Genomic DNA, 19,803 nt, shown 5'->3' on the forward strand with positions numbered 1-19,803 from the left:
ATTTTTCCATGGAGTTTCACTGCTGCAGCTTGAGGCCGTTTCCCGGTGTCCCATCATTTGTCACCTGGCACAAGAGCCCGAGCCGCAGCTGGATTTGTGGAGCTCCTGGGCTCACCTGCAGGGCACGGGAAGGATGGATCCAGCCTTTCCCCCAAACCCTCTCCCAGCCGGGAGCCTGCCCTTCCCACAGAGGGAATTCTGCGAGATCCCGAGCCGGAATAAAAAGCTCCTTGGTCTTTCTGGGACCAAGAAATAGGAAGGAACTCCTCTCCCTCCCTCCGTGCCGGGCCAGCCGGTGCTCCGGGGGAACAGGTAGCTCGTGCCGGGGGTTCTGTGGGATGTGGAACATCTGGAGCTCGGCACAAGGAGCTCTTTGTGCGGCTGGGAAAGGCCGGGCCAGGAAGCAGCACTTGTTTGGGACAGCGTGGGGAAGAGGGGGAGGGAAAGGGGGAAGGAGCAGGGGAACCACCCCCGCTGGAGAAGGAATCTCAGGCTCCCCCTGCGCGGCCCCCGGGGGTCTCCACGTCCCTTTCCCGATGGGAATCCCTCCCTCCCTCCCTCCAGGCTGGGATAGCAGCGCCCTGGAGCTGGTCCTGGCTGCGCCAAATCCTCAAATGGAATCCTTTGGATTCAGTGGGGCTCTGGGAGGGGCATCGTCCCCTCCCGGCTGGGTAATTCCCTCTGGGATTAGCAGCTATCCCGGGCTGGGAAGCGCTGAGCAGCTGGGAATGAGAGGGGCTGGAAGGGATCCCGAGGGAACATCCCGGGCTCGGGGAGCCTGGGAAAACCGGAGCTGAGGATTCCCCTGCAGGCTCCCGCAGATCCAAGGAGACCCCGATGCTCCTGCTGTCATCCCGCCGGAGCACAGCAATCCCTGGAAACCGGAGATCGGGAATTGACACAGCAATCCCTGGAAACCGGAGATCGGGAATTGACACAGCAATCCCTGGAAACCGGAGATCGGGAATTCACACCTCTCCTTGGCCGAAGGGAAGATCCTGCTCCTCCTCCCTCCTCGGGGTAGCCCGAGGTGTTTGAGGGCTCTGCTCACCCTGCTCCAGGGAAAAGCTTTCCCTGTGAAATATTCCTTTGGATCCCGGGGGCAGAGGCCACGGATTGTGGAGATTCCTGATTTCATGATTCCATGGAAAGAGCTGGAGCCCACCGGGCAGGACCGGGAGCTCTCACCTTGGGAACAGGGAATTCATCCCAGCTCATCCCAGTCCATCCCAGCTCATCCCAGTTCATCCCAGCTCATCCCAGTCCATCCCAGTCCATCCCAGTCCACCCCAGCTCATCCCAGTCCATCCCAGTCCATCCCAGTCCATCCCAGCTCATCCCAGTCCATCCCAGTCCATCCCAGTCCATCCCAGCTCATCCCAGCTCATCCCAGCTCATCCCAGCTCATCCCAGTCCATCCCAGCTCATCCCAGCTCATCCCAGTCCATCCCAGTCCATCCCAGTCCATCCCAGTCCACCCCAGCTCATCCCAGTCCATCCCAGTCCATCCCAGCTCATCCCAGTCCATCCCAGTCCATCCCAGTCCACCCCAGCTCATCCCAGTCCATCCCAGTCCATCCCAGTCCATCCCAGTCCATCCCAGGCTCTGCTCCAGCACAGCCAAATCTCCGCGAATCCAAAAAGAATCGGAGCTGCCACTGTCTGCACCAGGGGAGGAAAAAATCCCCCAAAGTCTCCCCAAATCCCCCCAAATTCCCCCAAATCCCTTTGTCTCTTCCCCACCGGAGCTGCAGAGCAATTCTGGAGCCCGAGGGTTTCACACCCGGCTCCGCGGCCTCCTCCTGTTGAGATTTAATTTGTTTGATGACTCGGGAGCCCCGGGGGTTCCTGCGTGTCAGCTCCCCGCTCTCCAAAGGATTTTCTCTCCGCCCAGAACCGGAGGGATTTGGTGAAATCATCACCAAGACAAGATTTAGGAAATTTCCCCCAAATTCCCGGCGTCCTCTGACGCAGGGACGCAGCGGGAATGCTGGATTCAGGAAAAGGAGCTGCAGATCCCCCTGGATTCCTGTCCATCCACCAGCAGAGCTGGGATAAATCCCAGCCTGGAAAAGGAAAGGAAAAAGGGAAATGTGCTGTGAGATGTGATTTGTGTTTGAAATCCAACCTCGCTCCTGCCAGCCTGGCCTGGAACATCAGGGTGGGAAAAACCGGGATGCTCCAGCCCTGACCGGAGTTTAGAGCTTGGGAAAGAAAGGGGAAGGGAAAAGGTTGGGAATGCTGATGGTTTGTCCTGCACAGAGCTGGGGGAGCAGCTGTGGGGATTGGGAATGGTGGGATGGGGGGGTCCAGTGGGATTGGGAATGGTGGGATGGGGGATTCCAGTGGGACTGGGAATGGTGGGATGGGGGATTCCAGTGGGATTTGGGTTCTGGAAGAGATGGGAGCCCACTGGAGGCTGATATCCTGGAGGAGTTGGGATCCTGGAGGAGTTGGGATCCTGGAGGAGTTGGGATCCTGGGGGAGATGGGATCCTGGAGGAGTTGGGATCCTGGAGGAGTTGGGATCCTGGAGGAGATGGGATCCTGGAGGAGTTGGGATCCTGGGGGAATGGGATCCTGCGGGAGTTGGGATCCTGGGGGAATGGGATCCTGGAGGAGATGGGATCCTGGAGGAGATGGGATCCTGCAGGAGATGGTAGTTCCAGTGGAGTTGGGATCCTGGTGGAGGTGAAGGTCCTGGAGGAGCTGAGGGTCCCAGGTGGGATCCTGGAAGAGAAGGTGATCCTGATGGGTCCCTGTGGGATCTGGGAGTCCCTGTGGGATCTGGGAGTCCCTGTGGGATCCGGGGGTCCCTGTGGGATCTGGGAGTCCCTGTGGGATCCGGGTGTCCCTGTGGGATCTGGGGGTCCCTGTGGGATCTGGGAGTCCCTGTGGGATCTGGGGGTCCCTGTGGGATCTGGGGTGTCCCTGTGGGATCTGGGAGTCTCTGTGGGATCTGGGGGTCCCTGTGGGATCTGGGGGTCCCTGTGGGATCCGGGGGTGCCCGGGACACCCCTGGCTGTGGGACATCCCCACCCCAGCCGTTGGCAGCACCTCCCTCCATTGTTTCCCGAGCTGCGTTTTTCCCTATGACCTCATCTTCCCTCGGCTCCCGCCGGCGATTTTATGATTTTATGGCAGGGAAATGATTGTGCAGCCAAAGGAAAGCAGATCCAGGCTTCTCTTCTTCCCCCCAGCCCGTGTCCAGCCGGGTTTGTTTCTGCTCCAGCAGCAGCACAGGGATGGTGTGAGGCCAGCTCCGCTCAGGAGCGTTTCCCTGTTCCTGCAGGAACACGAGAGGCACCAGGCAGAGCTGGCAACGATTCCCCTCAGGAACCAGCCCTGGACACCAAAGCTTCCCAGTTATCATCAGCAACATCCAGACTGGGACTGGGGTTTATCCAGGCTGGCATTTGGGTTTATCCAGACTGGAATTGGGGTTTATCCAGGCTGGGATTTGGGTTTATCCAGACTGGGACTGGGCTCCTCCAGGCTGGGATTTGGGTTTATCTAGACTGGAATTGGGGTTTATCCAGACTGGGATTTGGGTTTATCCAGGCTGGGATTTGGGCTCCTCCAGGCCGGGATTTGGGCTCCTCCAGGCTGGGATTTGGGCTCCTCCAGGCTGGGATTTGGGCTCCTCCAGGCCGGGATTTGGGTTTATCTAGACTGGAATTGTGGTTTATCCAGACTGGGATTTGGGTTTATCCAGACTGGGATTTGGGCTCCTCCAGGCCGGGATTTGGGCTCCTCCAGGCCGGGGTTTGGGCTCCTCCAGGCTGGGATTTGGGCTCCTCCAGGCCGGGGTTTGGGCTCCTCCAGGCTGGGATTTGGGCTCCTCCAGGCCGGGGTTTGGGCTCCCAGGAGCGCTGGGCGGGGGCAGGGGAGCAGCGGGAGGCGATGCAGCAGCGGCTCGGCTTTAGTTGCGGCGCGGCTGCCAAGCCCAACAAAGCGGCTCAGGAAGAACAGAAGCCATTCTATTCAGCAGCCGCGGGCTGTGGCCGTGCCCAGGGGAGGGGCGGGAGGTGAAATCCATCCCTTTTCCCGGCCCAGGTGACTCAGGTGCCGCGATCCGCCCCGGGCGCGCATCTCGCACCGCGAGCGGCTCCAGCCGCGCTGCCCGCGGGGCTCATAATGGGATTATTGTTCTTTATAGCGTGCAAAGCCTCCGCTGGGGCTGCCGGCCCCGCCCTGGGAACTGCAGCCGCCAGAGCCTCCCCCGGCCCCGCTGAGAGAGCCGGTCCTGAGCTCCTGCAGCCCCAGAGCCCGTCCTGCATCCCCCAGAGCCGGTCCTGCATCCCCCAGAGCCCGTCCTGCATCCCCTGAGCCCGTCCTGCATCCCCCAGAGCTCTTCCTGCATCCCCAGAGCTGGTCCTGAGCTCCTGCATCCCCCAGAGCCCTTCCTGCATCCCCTGAGCCCTTCCTGCATCCCCCGGAGCCGGTCCTAAGCTCCTGCAGCCCCAGAGCCCGTCCTGCATCCCCCGGAGCCGGTCCTGAGCTCCTGCATCCCCCAGAGCCCGTCCTGCATCCCCTGAGCCCTTCCTGCATCCCCCAGAGCCCTTTCTGCATCCCCCAGAGCCGGTCCTGAGCTCCTGCAGCCCCAGAGCCCGTCCTGCATCCCCTGAGCTGGTCCTGAGCTCCTGCATCCCCCAGAGCCCTTCCTGCATCCCCAGAGCCCTTCCTGCATCCCCAGAGCCCTTCCTGCATCCCCCAGAGCCCTTCCTGCATCCCCAGAGCCCGTCCTGAGCTCCTGCATCCCCCAGAGCCCGTCCTGCATCCCCCAGAGCCGGTCCTGAGCTCCTGCATCCCCCAGAGCCTGTCCTGCATCCCCTGAGCCCTTCTTGAGCTCCTGCATCCCCCAGAGCCCGTCCTGCATCCCCCAGAGCCCTTCCTGCATCCCCCAGAGCTCTTCCTGCATCCCCCAGAGCCCATCCTGAGCTCCTGCATCCCCTCAGCCCTTCCTGCATCCCCTGAGCCCGTCCTGAGCTCCTGCAGCCCCAGAGCCCTTCCTGCATCCCCCAGAGCCCGTCCTGCATCCCCCAGAGCCCTTCCTGCATCCCCAGAGCCCTTCCTGAGCTCCTGCAGCCCCCAGAGCCCGTCCTGCATCCCCAGAGCCCTTCTTGAGCTCCTGCATCCCCCAGAGCCCTTCCTGCAGCCCCCAGAGCCCGTCCTGAGCTCCTGCATCCCCCAGAACCTTTCATGCTGCCCTGGCAGCCCCCAGCACCCCCTGGGGAAGAGCCTTTCCCTAAAATCCATCCCAATCCCCCGACGCAGCTCCAGAATTCCCTGTCCTGAGCAGTTCCTGCCCCTCCACCGCCCCCCAGGAGGAAATTCCCCTTTTTCTGGGAAGGGAATCCCTTCCTCTGCCCCAGGCTGGCCTTGGACACTTCCAGGGCTCCAGGGGCAGCCCCAGCTCCTCTGGGAACCTCTCCCAGCCGGGAATTCCTTCCCAATGTCCCATCCAAAGCCGCTCTCCTTCACCTTGGGGCGGTGAGCTGGAGGAAAGGGAGGAGAACCCAGAGCCGGGCATTCCACACCCCGTTAATCCCGTTCCAGAGCCCTAATCCCTGGATAAACGCAGGGCCAGTGCCCTCTCCCAGCCACCAGCCACCTCCATCCTCCCCTGGAGATCTGAGAACCCCAGCTCGCCCCTCCTGGCTCCAGAGGAGCTTCCCTGGGGATTCCTCCAGCATCTCCTCACCGCTCACCCATGCTGCCTGCACGGTTTGGCCTCTGGAACACACCAAAAAAACCAACCAAACCCCCCAAAAAAACCACCAAACCACAATAAAAGCAGGAAAATCCACCCAGCCCCGCATTCCTGGGCTTTTCCAGCGTCAAGGCACTCAGCAGCAGCTCCAGTGCCAGGCACAGACACCTCCAGGCCTGGGAGGAACTGGGGGATTTCCCTTTCTTTTCCCATTCTTTTCCCATTCTTTTCCCATTCTCGGGTCACCCCCCTCATCAGCAGGGCTTGGAAAACCCCAAAACTCCCACAAAAGCAGCAGCAAAGAGGCCACAAACACAGGCTGGGTGATTTTAAACCCCACTGAAAGAAAAATACATTTATTTGGGGGTGTTGAACTTTAAACAGAGAGAGTTCAGAGTTGAAGTTTCCCTCCAAGCACAGCTAAAGTTTATCAGGATTTTAAGACCAAACTCGAGAATCTGAAGGTTTTATTGAAAAATGGGTGGAGGGGAGGGAGAAATGCCCAGCTCGGATTGGGTGTTTTGCTCACAGGAAGCGCACAGGACGTTTCAAACCCCTCCAAAAGCTCGGTATTCCCACGGAAAGGACGGGAAGAGAGGGATGAACCTTCCCTGAGCTCAGCAGGAGCGTGGGGCTGTGATCCAGGGGTCTGTCCCCGTTTTCCAGAGGCAGGGACAGGGGATGGGCCATTCCCAGGGATGGGGAGGGAGCACAGCAATCCCTCGGCTGCATCCTGATCCCCAGGATCTCGTGGGATAACTCTTCCCCTCCAGCCAAGGAGCATCTCCGTGTTCCAGGCCTTGGCTGGCTGTTCACCTTCCCTCTGCTCCCAAATTCCACTTTTCCATGGACATTTCCTTCTCCATTCATTTCAGGCCTGTGGAATGTTCTGCCCTCAGGAACAGGGAGTTAATTCCATTCCCCTCCAAACAGAAAAACAGGGAAAAAAGGGATTTTCCTCTGGGATTTCTGCATCCATCCCTCCCTCCCTGCTCCTTCCCTAGGGCTCCACCCTCATCTGGCCTGGCTGCATCCCGAGGGATTAAATCCTTCTTGTGGCATCATCTCCCAGAAATCTGATTACAAGGCTGCCCTTAACTCTCTAACGGGTTTTTTTTTCTCCACCACATGCCGGGAATTAAACCAGGAAACATCCCTGGCAGGCTGGAGAACCCCAAGCCGTGGACATCCCGGAGGATTGGAAGGTTTTGAAGGCTTTGGGTTGGACACAGAGGGCTCCAAGCTTCCCAGAGCCTGCAGTGCGGGCGGGATTAGGGAGAGCAGTGGGAGATGCTCCAGCCCTGGGAATGGGATGCTGGAAGGGCTCCGGTTCCCGGCTGTGGCTGATCCCTTCCCTCTCCTGCCCTGGGATACAGGGACAGCTCTCACCTTGGACAGGGAAGGGCCTGGCAGCCCCTGTTTATCCTGCTAAAGGCTCAATTCCCAAATTCCCGCCGTGCCTGGAGGGACCAGCTCGCACCTCCCAGGGATGCACGGCCAGGGTGGAACTGCCTTTCCTTGGCTTTTCCCCCTTTTCCCATCCCCAAGGGAGCTGCTCTCCCAGCCGAGGGGAAAGCCAGGAACAAGGAGGCTGGAGAAAGGAAAGGCAGCGGAGTGGAGGGAGGAGGAGCAAATCCGCGGATTTACGGCATGGAAACAACTCCGTGCAAACTCCATTTCCCATTTATTGAAAGCAATCACAGTTAAAAGGTCAAATCCATGGGCAAACAGGAGCTTTGGATCATCCAGGGGGACACAGAAAGGAAATCCAACGGAAAAACAAGGATCATACAAAAAGGGCCAACCCCAGCTCAGTTTATTCCAACCCTTGGGCTCCGGCGGGACCGAAGGCGGATCCGGGATATCCCAGCCCCGCTTCCAGAGGGGCTGAGCAGCAGGAGGCAGCCAGGAGATCCAGTTATTCCCATGGGAGGGCTCAGGGAAGCCCTTGGTGCTGGAGATGGGAGCTGGGATTTGCAGCATCCTTCCAACCCCAGCAATTCCCTCCTGCCCGGGGGACTCGCTGCTCAGCCGGGATCAATCCTCAGCTCCCAGGAAGAGCCATTCCATGAGAAACGCTTGGGAAGCAGCGGGAGAAGGGGCAGAGACCCCCGTGCGTGTTCCTGGCTCTCCGGGTGGGATAATTAATTCATCCCAAGGGATTCATTCGCTCATCCTGGAACGCTCCGGTGCTGGCTCGGCTCTTCCTGCGGGTGACCGGGATAACCCTGGCTTGGCTCTTCAGGGAATTCTGAGTCCCTTGGGAAGGCTGGAGAGCCCCACATGGAATTGCATCCAGGCAGGGCCCGTGTGGAGCCCCGTCACGTGCTGGAAAACGCTCCAATCCTCCTTTCCTGCTGGATTTTCCCCCAGAGAACACCCCGGATCATTGGACACTGCCCGCTGGAGACACGTTTAGGAAAAAAATGACATTTCCCTCTTGCAGAGATCCCAAGGAATTTCATCTTTATTTGCCTGGACTGTCTCCATCCATCCAAACCAATTCCCGAGGAGCAGCAGGACGTGGCAGAGCTGCGATCCCACGCTTTGTCACCTTCTCCACACGGGACAGGGAATTCCCAAGCTCCGATCAAAACCCCGAGTGCCTTTCCTTGGAGAATCCAGCCCAGCTCCATCCAACACCGCTTCCAAGAGGAAAACCAAAGCAGGATCTGGGAGGACCCACCCACGTTTGCACTCGCCAGGAACTCGGAGGGGAGGGGGAGATACAAAATCAGAGGGAATCAACACCAAACCAGATCCCAAAAAAATCTATGTACAGATCCAGTCCCGGGCCGAGGCGCGGCCGGTCCCAATCCCGCGGCACGCGGGGCTCTGACGGCTCCTGCGGGGAACGCGGCGCTGCCCTATCCCAGCCCCACATCCAGGGACATCATCACCACAAATCCCAGCATGGAGCTCCAGGACGCCAGCTTCCCGTTACCGCTGCAGGGAGAGAGGGGAGAGGGGAGTGCTGGAGGAGGGAACGCTGCTGTGTCCCACCCTGCCCGGGATTCACGGGACCCCTCAGCTCCATCCTGACCCTCCCAGGACCCCTCGGCTCCATCCTGACCCTCCCAGGACCCCCCAGCTCCATCCTGACCCTCCCAGGACCCCCCAGCTCCATCCTGACCCTCATGGGACCCCTCAGCTCCATCCTGACCCTCCCAGGACCCCTCAGCTCCATCCTGACCCTCCCAGGACCCCTCGGCTCCATCCTGACCCTCCCAGGACCCCCCAGCTCCATCCTGACCCTCATGGGACCCCTCAGCTCCATCCTGACCCTCCCGGGACCCCTCGGCTCCATCCTGACCCTCATGGGACCCCTCAGCTCCATCCTGACCCTCCCAGCATCCCAAACCAAAGAGATAAAGGATTTGGTGTGATTTAGTGTGAATTCAGTAAAAGCTGTTCAATGTGCTTTGAACCACTGCTTATATTTATTTTTGATTTTGGTTTGGGCAGTCATGCGTTGTTTAATTGGTGGTTTTTGCTTTGTTGATGTATTTTTTGCTTTAAATTTAAATTAAAATTTAAAATTTTAATTTTAAACTAAAATTTAATATATTAAGTTTTATAATTTAATAAAAAAATTATGTGTTTTTTGCTTTTGCAAAAAACTTGGTGGGTTTATTTTGGTTTTGAGGCTTTCTTGATTTAATTGGTAAAAGTTTGAAGTGTCGTCTTACTCGGTTTGATGCACCTGTGTCTGTCAGCAACATTTTTGTTTCTTCTTCCTTCTTGTAACATTAGTTTTTTATTTATTTATTATTTCTAATTTATTATTATTTATTATTTATTGTATATTATTTATTATTCCTGATCAATTATTATACATTATACATAATACATATTATATTATATTATATTATATTATATTATATTATATTATATTACATTACATTACATTACATTACATTACATTACATTACATTACATTATATTATATTATATTATATTCTATTCTATTCTATTCTATTCTATTCTATTATATTATATTATATTATATTATATTATTTGTGTATTATATATTATATATTATATATTACATATTATACATTATACATTATACATTATACATTATATGTCATATATTATATTTCATATATATTATATATTATATATTATATATTATACATTATATTTCATATATTATATTTATTATATGTTATATTTCATATATATTATATTTAATAAATTACATATTATTTATTCTTTATTATTTATTAATTTATTTCTTATTAATTTATTTCTTATTGATTTATTTTAACTTACAAAGATGATTTTATTCTTCAGTTTTAGAATGTTAGGCTGGCTCATTTACTCCATTTTTCCTGTAAATATTTTTACCCCAAACCCCATCTCCAGCCCCGGGACAACCTCCCCCTTCCCTGGAGGATTCCCAGCAGAGCCCATCTCCACGTCCCAGGCCGTTTACCTTCCCTCTGCTCCCAAATTCCCGTTCCCAGGGACACTGCTGGTTCCGGGGGTGGCAGGGGGGTCCCCCAGGAGTGGGGGTCTCACCTGGTGTGCGCCTCGGGGATGGGGGTCTCACCTGGTGTGTGCCTCGGGGATGGGGGTCTCACCTGGTGTGTGCCTCGGGGATGGGGGTCTCACCTGGTGTGTGCCTCGGGGATGGGGGTCTCACCTGGTGTGCGCCTCGGGGATGGGGGTCTCACCTGGTGTGCGCCTCGGGGATGATGTCGTCCATCACCACGTACACCATGGCTCCGGCCGCGAATCCCAGCGCGTAGGGCAGCAGCGGCTCCGCCAGCGCCACGGCCCAGGCGCCCAGCACGCCGGCCAGGGGCTCCACCATCCCGCTCAGCTGGCCGTACCTGCCGGAGAAACGGCCGGGAAAATCCCTGGAGAGCTGGAGAGGAGCTGGCACAGCCTTCCCAAAGGGATAACGAGGCTCCCGCATCCCCGGCAGGAGCTCGGACACCGGGCACTGGGCTATGGTAACAGGCAATTTGACCTAATCCAGCTGGATTTTCCAGGCAGGATCTAATTCCTGCCCCCAACAGCTCCGTGGGATTTGGGGATCCAGCTCTCCCAGGCAGAGGAAACCTTTCTAAGCAGCACAGCTCAATCCCAAAGAGGATTGAGCCACAGCCTCAAGTAGAACAAATCCACGTCCTCCCCGCTCCTTGTCTTTCCCTCTAGGATTGTTCCCAACTCTCTGGACCATGGGAATTCCCTTCCCAGCGGCAGAAATCCTGCAGCACTTCTGAGCTGGGTGGGAGGAAAGGAAAAGAAAACTTTGGAGCAGTTTGGGAGGCTCCCCCTGCCCTCCATCCATCACTCAGGGCAGGAACGCGGCTCCCGCTCCCAGGGTTTGTGCCCTTGGCTCCTGCGCCTCAGGGAAAAGGGGAATAAAAATAGAAGTGGGGTTAAAATCCAGCCTGAAGGGGAAGAAAAATGAAGTGATATAAAGATGAAAATAATTATAATAAATATTAATTAAATATTAATAATCAAAGGCAGTGCAGGATCTGGGAGCTCAGCACAGGCGCTGAAATGGGATGTGGGGATTGTTGGGATCAGGGATTCACCCCTTGGGATGTGGGGATTGTTGGGATCAGGGGTTCATCCCTTGGGATCTGGGGATTGTTGGGATCAGGGATGAATCCCTGGGATGTGGGGATTGTTGGGATCAGGGATTCACCCCTTGGGATCTGGGGATTGTTGGGATCAGGGATTCATCCCTTGGGATCCGGGGATTGTTGGGATCAGGGATTCACCCCTTGGGATGTGGGAATTGTTGGGATCAGGGATTCACCCCTTGGGATGTGGGGATTGTTGGGATCAGGGATTCATCCCTTGGGATGTGGGGATTGTTGGGATCAGGGATTCACCCCTTGGGATCCGGGGATTGTTGGGATCAGGGATTCACCCCTTGGGATGTGGGGATTGTTGGGATCAGGGGTTCATCCCGTGGGATCCAGGGGCTCGGATCTGAGCTCGGAGGGTGTGGAAGGAGCTGGAGAGCTGCAGCACTCCCAGCAGCTCCCCGTGATTCCAGAGGGAAGGCAGCAGCTCCAGAACAAGCCCATCCCAGCTCCCCGATGGAGCAGCCCACGGATACGGGAGGGAAGCAGCGGGCAGGAGGTGCAGAAGGGCTCGTTTTCCCGGGAGCAGCGGGAAGAGCTCACCAGAAGGATTTCCAGGTGGAAAATCCCGCGCCACGCAGAGGCAGGCTGACAGCCAGGCCCTCCGGGAAGTTCTGGATCCCAATCCCAATGGCTAAGTTCCTAAAAAAAGCACAAATACATCTTTTGACTTGTGTTAGGGGCACAGCTCAGCCCAGGACAGGCTGCTGGGAGCAGGGAAAAGGGGGATTAAGGATTCAGTGGAAGTTCTCCCAGCCCCAGGGCTCAAATTTAACAGGATCCCAGCAAATTCCATCCTCCAGCAGCTCCACAGCTTCCATCAGCTCCAGCACCTGCCCATGGAGCAGCAAGGAGCAGAGGGAGGAGAAGAGACTTGTCCTGGGAGGCCCCTGAGGCGATTCCAGCCCGAGGATTCCCGGGAGCAGCGGCATTCCCAGAGCTCGGCATCGGGAGCAGCCCAGGTTTGAGGGAGGGTTGAGGTTCCTCACTCCAGATTTTGCCTTCCCTCTTTTCCCCCTCTCTCATCCCATGGAAAGGGAACAGCCGGACTTGCAGGGTGAAAACCAGCGGAGGGGAGAGCGGGGCTGTCCCTCAGCCGTGGAATCACAGAACCCTGGAATGCTTTGGGTGGGATTTTAAAGCTCATCCCACCCCTGCCGTGGGCAGGGACAGCTCCCACTGTCCCAGGTGGCTCCAAACCCCATCCAACCTGGCCTTGGGCACTTCCAGGGATCCAGGAGGGGCAGCCACAGCTGCTCTGGGAATTCCCACTCTCCCAGGGAAGGATTTTGTCCTCACAGGGAAGAATTCCTTCCCTGAGAAGCTGCGGTTGGGTCCCCGCTGGAGCTGGCACATCCACCTCCCTCCCTCCCAGCTGGCAGGAGTTTGGGATTTCTGGGAATGTTCCAGGCACCAAATAGGGCTCAGGTTTGGGGCTCCTGGGGCTCCGCACGCATCCCTGCTCCACACCTGGAGCGTTTGCTGGGCTGTGTCGGCAGCACCAGGAGCGGGACCATCCTGGGGGGCTCCAGAGGGATCCCAGAGCCTCTCCCAGGCTCAGCTCCCCCTCTGCCAACAGCTCCCAGCTCCCTCCTCTCACCCCCTCGTTTCCTATGAGTAAAATAAGCCCGGTGAGAAAAACCTCTCGGAGTTGTTTAAACTTCTCCCAGGGTTTGGAGAGGAGGGGAAGGAAGGGGGAGAGGCTCCGGGTTCCCCTGGGCAGGACGGGCCATTACAATCACAAACATTATTCCAGGCAAAGAGAGGGAGGACGGAGGGGGAAAACCATCCCAGGCTGGAAAACACTGGAGCCGCTGTCTGGGCCGGGGTTTTTTTCCCTCCTTCCCTCGCCCGGCACAAAGCGGCTATTGCTGCTCCTGGCCACAACAAATTAACGGGGACGGAGCTGTGAATGGAGGGGTCTGTGTGGGAACAGGGGGAGACACCCCCATCCCCATCCCACCGGGAATCAGGACCCCCACGGGGCAGGAGGAGGGGATGGGACCGGGGGGAGATCCAGGAGAAACCCATCAGGGCTTGTTCCTGCTCTCCTTCCCACACACCCCCAGCACAATCCATCTGGGACTCCCAAAACCAGGAATATCCCTGGGAAAATCCATCTGGGACTCACAAAACCAGGAATATCCCCAGGAAAATCCATCTGGGACTCACAAAACCAGGAATATCCCTGGGAAAATCCATCTGGGACTCCTAAAACCAGGAATATCCCCAGGAAAATCCATCTGGGCATCCCAAAACCAGGACCCAGTCCAGCCCTGCAGCTGGGGCTGCAAGGAATGCCCCAGGCCAGGGCAGGACTGGATCCCTTTTCCCAGGAAACCTGGGTGTCCCCATGGTGCTCCAGTCAGGACAGGGACAGAGGCCACCAGGGGCCACCGCTGTCCCTGCACGTGGAGCCTCCACACCACGCTCAGAACGTCCCCACGGCATCTCCTGCCCGGTGCTTCCCAAAGATCCGCTCCCGTTCCCCGCGGAGCGCGGGCTCCTCCCGCCACCGACACCCCACAGCCCGCGGGGCCAGGTGAGCCCTTCCCAGGGACGCTGATCCCGCCGGGATAACTCCGTGAGGAACACTGAGGCCTCCCTGTTCGCCTTGCCCGGCTCACCGAGGGTGAGGCCACCCCTGTTCCCTGCAGCATCCCGGGAGAAGGACGGGATTCACCTCCAGAGCTCCAAAAAACCCATCCCGAGGATATCCCATCCCGAGGGGATCCCATCCCGAGGGATTTCCCATCCCGAGGATATCCCATCCCAAGGATATCCCATCCCAAAGGATATCCCATCCCAAGGATATCCCAAAGGATATCCCATCCTGAGGATATCCCATCCCAAGGGATATCCCGTCCCAAGGGATATCCCGTCCCAAGGATATCCCATCCCGAGGAGATCCCATCCCGAGGATATCCCATCCCAAAGGATATCCCATCCCAAGGGATATCCCATCCCAAAGGATATCCCATCCCAAGGGATATCCCATCTCAAGGAGATCCCATCCCGAGGATATCCCTTCCCGAGGATATCCCATCCTGAGGATATCCCATCCCAAGGATATCCCATCCCAAGGATATCCCAAAGGATATCCCATCCTGAGGATATCCCATCCCAAGGATATCCCATCCCAAGGAGATCCCATCCCAAAGGATATCCCATCCCAAGGGATATCCCATCCCAAAGGATATCCCATCCCAAGGGATATCCCATCTCAAGGAGATCCCATCCCGAGGATATCCCATCCCAAGGATATCCCATCCCGAGGATATCCCATCCAAAGGAGATCCCATCCTGAAGAGATCCCATCCTGAGGATATCCCATCCCAAGGGATATCCCATCCCAAGGGATATCCCATCCCAAGGAGATCCCATCCCAAAGGAGATCGCATCCTGAGGATTTCCCATCTCGAGGGATTTCCCGTCCCTCCCGGCCGTGCACAGCTCACACCTTCCCGCAGCTCCGGGCTGAGGAGGAGGGAATCAAAGCCGCATTGTGTCCGAGGGGAACAAAGGCGCCTTTTGACGGAAATAGGTGGGGATTCTTGGAAGGCTTCCCCCGGCTGCCAGGGAATACATTGGAAAACAGGCACGGACACACGGCCCGGCCCCGGGTGGCACCGGGACACGGGGGACACGGAAACGGGGGATGAGCCAACACGGCCAGAGGGAAAATCCATGGGGTGAAGGGTTTGGGGTCTCTAAAGAGAGGAAACGGAAGGTGGGGTAAGTGGTGGGATCAGATCCCGTCCGGTCGGATTTTCCAGCCCCTGGAGGTGTCCAAGGATGCGGCACTCAGTGCTCTGGGCTGACAAGGAGGGGATCAGGCACAGATTGGATCTTGGAGATCTTTTCCTGGGATTCTGTGGATGTGTCCCGAGCTGTGGCTCATCCCCAGCCTAGGAACGTGAGCTGCTCCAAGGGAGGCACATCCAGGGAAAATCCCACCGGGCTCTGCCGGGGGATGCGCGTGGCTCCGGAAACGTCACCCGGGTGACTCCTCCAGGTGTATCCTCGGAAGCATCACGGAACCGACACACAGCGGGTGTGTCACCGCTCCCAGCTGTGCCTCAACCTCCCCGTGTGTAAAACAGGGCTGATGGCAGCCAGGGGACAGCCACATCCTCCAGAACCGCCCTGACCCGGGCACAGAACCCCCAGCACACCCCCAGGCCAGCTCTGCGCCCTCCACGGCCGCAGAGTGCGGTTTGCAGGAGGAAAAGGTAAATCCATGCCCTCCTGGCTCCGTGTCCCCCGGGACGGCCGGACCTCCTGCCCCCCTCGCCTGCCAACCGCTCCGGCACCACGCTGGGAGACTCCAAGTTCACTTGCAAAAAAAAAAAAAGTTGGCATCTGTGCATATTTGCAAGGTCAAGGCACAGAAAGCCTTCTATAAGCCTAAAGCCTTGTTTTCAAGGGCCTATTCTTTGACGGAGTGATTATGAAAGCAGGCTACATATTCTTAACAAGCCCCTTTTCACTCGGGCTTTCAGTTCCCCCGCAGTGGAGAATGTGCATGTGTATTCTTGCATGGCAGCCCTTCCATACTGTTGGGATTGTTATCGGGGCCGCCGTGAAAGGCCCGATTGTTTGGGGTTGCCGCGATTACATCACGGCTGCCCCCGGGCCGCCCGCAGAGGTGTTTGATCAGGGCTGGCAGGTGGGAAGGAGCTCACGGGGCCCTTTCTCCAGACCTGCCCTACCTGTTCAACCCTGTTCCAGCTGCTCCTGGCCTCTGCTCCGCCGCCTCGCGCTCCAGGAGCGCGGAAAAACCAGCCCCGATGTCCCCCAGATGTCCCCCAGATGTCCCCCAGGCCACCCCTGGTGCCTTCAGCTTTTCTCTCGTGTTTCCCAGGTTCTGCACTGCGCTGGTAACCCTGAACTCCACACAAAGTGTCAGCAGGGTCTCCTCACAGCTCAGGCACGCACAGCAATCCTTCTCCAGCCCCACAGCCAAGGACACAGCAGCAGCTCTGGGCACAAAAATGCAACCAGAGAATTGAGGAGAGCAGCCTGGGAGGGTGGGACTGCATCACCTGAACTGCACAATTCACCCCAAGGTGGAAATGGAGCCAAAACCTGCAAACCTGGAACCGAACCATTTCCTGAGCAATGTCCTCGTTCCAATCCATCCCGTCTCCAAGGGGCTGTTTGTAAAGCAAAGGGGGCCCTGGAGCTGGCTTTAAAGCAGATTTTGTTTGGCATCACCCGGTAAGAAAATGGGTGAAAATGGCTTTGCCTTGCTCTGCTTTTCTCCCTTTCATTTGAAGGTGCTCAGGAAGCGAAGGGAGCGTTTTGGAGAGCAAAGCAGGGCAGGAGAAACCTTGGTGGGGAGGTCCTGGAGAGCTCCATCCCACAGGAACTGGGGCCATCCCTGCATCCATCGCTGCTGGGCTCAGCCCTGAGGGAAACGCGGCAGCTCCGGAGCCTCAGTCCTGCTTTGGGGCTCTCCAAACCCCCAGGGCCGGGGCCACCGCAGCCTCCATCCCCACCCTTCCCAAAGAAAAAGCCTGCAGGAACCCCCCCAGCTCCCTAATAAACATCCCCCTCCGGCCAGGCTAATTAAAGGTGTTTAATGAGCATCTTCCCCCTCTGTTTTGTACCCAGGGGCTTTGTTCTGCTCCCATTTCTCCTGGATCCAGGGAAAGGTGGGAATCCCCCTTCCCTCAGCCCTGGCTGGGTTCTTTCCCACGCCTTTTTCCACGAGGATCTGATGGAGATCAGGATCCCACCCCTCCTTTGGATCCCTCCTCCCTCTGAGCTCCACCGGATCCATTCCCCAGCAGGAGCCAGATCCTGCCAGAGAGAAATTCCCACCGTGTCTTCAGCTGGCTCCCGGGCCACAACGATTCCCATTCATCCCGAGAAAAAGCAGGAGAAGATTTTTGCCTGGTTTCAATCTCCTTACATTACTAAAATTCTTTTTTTTCCTCCCTTATTTTCTTTTTATTTTCCCCTTCCTCCCCCCCCAGCCTGAGAGACACAGCGTGGGAGGCACGGGCTGTCCCATGGAATAATATTTTCCAAGCCTTCCTCAAAGTCTGCCTGTCAGCCCGAAGCCTCTGTGCTGTCTGTTCCACCAAAGCTGGACAGGAAACAATCCGTGGGCACAGCAGATCCAAACAAGGCCGGCATTCCCAGAAAAAAAAAGGGCGGATGAATGGGAAGCATTGTGCTGTGCTGGAGGAAACACCCCCAGCATCATCCGGGGGGTGTGGGGGGGAGATATTTCTGTTTCCATCACTTCCCTGCTCACTCCTGCTCCTTCCCCGCCTGTCCCAAGAGGAGATTTCACGGAGGAAGATGAGGGTGGGGATGGGATGGTCCATGGGAGCCCAGGGCAGGCTGAGCTGGGCACCCCTAAATTAAACACGCTGTAAAACCCCATTTTCTCCTTCCCTGCATGCACAGAGAGCCAGGATCAGACCTGGAGCAGGGAGCAGGGATCCATCCCTGCCCCCAGAGCTCGGGGTTTAGGGAACAACAGCTCAGCAGGTGCTGATCCCCCTTTTCTGGGAAGATCCCAGCCCTGGGACAGAGGAACCCCGGGGGCTCTGTGGGACAAAGCCCCCCCAAACCCCTCTGCCAACACCCCACACCCCAAAAAATCCCCACTCAGCCTCATCCCAAGGCAGGGCTCTGCCAAAAATCTGCCTCCAGTGCTTTGAAGCTCCCCAAATTCTCTGTATCCAGCGGGGAGCTGGTGCCCAGACCACCCGTGGCTTAACAAAACACCTCCCTTTGCTTCCCAAACTTCCAGCCCTTTGTATCTCATCTGCTCCAAGGAATTCAGGGCATTTAACTCCAGACTGGCTTCACTTATTTGAACCTTCCCAGGGGAAGAGCAGCCCCCTGGCAGGAGCTTTTCCAGGGAAAAAGGCACATCTGGGAATGCTGTTGGCTCCTGTGAGACCAGGCACCAATCCCAAATTTGTGGGATGAGCGCTGGGATGGGAATTGTCATCCCAGCCAGCTCTGCATTCCATCACAGGGACAGGGATGGCCTGGGAAATAAAAACTCCGTGGGTTTTTGTGCAGGGAGAGTGCAGGAAATCCATCCCAGCCAGACTTGCAGGGATTTTTTTGCCTGCAAGCAGCCAAGTTATTCCCTGGATCAGCCAGGCCCTGATCCAGCTTTGTTTGGGATGGGATTGGAGAAGCAGCAGTGCCCTGTCCCTGCCAGGAGCACAGGGAAGGTGCCCCAGGATCCTGGAGTGCCAATGCCACGTGAGCTTCCCAAGATCCAAGCAGAAAAATGCAGGGAAAATCCTGGTTTTGGCATTCCCCAGGCTCCATTTTCCAGCTTTAACAGCAACCTTTGATCAAATATTTCCAATTAGACCCAAAAGCGATTGTAAAATAACCCCGAGGCTGCGGGATGGGGCGCTGGGAGCTGCACCCACAGGGAGATATTCCCACTGGAACAGCATCCCTGGAGCACATCCCAGCTGGAAAACAGCTCAGCCAGAGCAAAACCACGACTGGCAGCCAGAGGAATCAGCCAAGGGTGTGCAGGGAACATCCATCCCACCTGCTGGAAACACAGAGCTGTGATTCCTGCTGGAGAGGAAATCATCCAGCCAGGGATTGCCAGAGAAATCCAGCTGGTTCCAAGAAAATTCCGCACCAGATTCCCTTTTCCTGCTCCAATCAGCCAGCCAAGGTCTGTCTGCACACTCCCAAACCTTTCTCCTGTTAAAAGCAAATTCCTTGGCACAAGGTTTTGGGGTTTTTTTTCCAGCAGTTTTCTGTTTCCTCTGCAGCACAACCCGAGGAAATTCATTTTATGGCAAATTTCTCCTTGACAGAAAAAAAAAAATCCTCAGGAAGCAGCTCCGTAAGAAAATGGATTTGGCTTTTGTGTGCTCACCTCCAGCTCGGGGATGAGCTCCTGCAGACAGCAAACAGCTCCTGAGGGGTTTGGGAGGGGCAGATTCAGAATTTGGGAGGGGCAGATTCAGGATTTGGAGATGCAGATTTAGGATTTGGGAGGTGCAGATTCAGGATTTGGAGGTGCAGATTTGGGAGGTGCAGAATCAGGATTTGGAGGTGCAGATTCAGGATTTGGAGGTGCAGATTTGGGAGGTGCAGATTTGGGAGGTGCAGATTCAGGATTTGGGAGGCTCCTGTATCCCAAGCATCCCTCAGGATCACTCTGCTCCCAGAGCGTGGGATGAGGATCAGCTCAGCCCCCATGGAAAACACCCTGAAAGGGGCACTGCCACCATCCCAGGCTGCTCCAAACCCCAGCCAAGCTTCCTTTGGACACTTCCACAGCTTCTCTGGGAATTCCATCCCAAATCCTCACAGGGATCGATTCCTTCCCAATATCCTCTGGCAGTAGGGAGCCATTCCTGTTCCTGTTCCCATCCCCATCCCCATCCCCATCCCCATCCCCATCCCCATCCCCATCCCCATCCCCATCCCCGTCCCCGTCCCCGTCCCCATCCCCATTCCCATTCCCTGCCAC

General features: G+C 56.6%; 1 protein-coding gene across 3 annotated transcripts in view; it reads right to left on the reverse strand.

Moving 5' to 3' along the window:
* Nucleotides 1-7,377: 7,377 nt before the first annotated feature.
* The window catches only part of SLC39A11 (solute carrier family 39 member 11), a 64,801-nt gene continuing 52,375 nt past the window's right edge, over nt 7,378-19,803 (reverse strand). For 2 of the 3 annotated variants that reach the window (XM_086857602.1, XM_086857603.1), the window contains exons 8-10: nt 11,868-11,966; nt 10,392-10,550; nt 7,378-8,658 (exon numbers count right to left, since the gene is read on the reverse strand). In XM_086857602.1, coding sequence (XP_086713728.1) covers nt 8,580-8,658; nt 10,392-10,550; nt 11,868-11,966 — 337 coding nt within the window. In that variant the 3' untranslated portion in view covers nt 7,378-8,579. Of the gene's footprint in view, nt 8,659-10,391; nt 10,551-11,867; nt 11,967-18,864; nt 19,026-19,803 lie in introns of all 3 variants that reach the window. The other variant, XR_015278075.1, reaches the window with a different exon arrangement.

Source organism: Cyanistes caeruleus, chromosome 19 (genome assembly GCF_971803275.1).
Source record: "Cyanistes caeruleus chromosome 19, bCyaCae1.hap1.1, whole genome shotgun sequence".
Lineage (NCBI taxonomy): Eukaryota > Metazoa > Chordata > Aves > Passeriformes > Paridae > Cyanistes > Cyanistes caeruleus.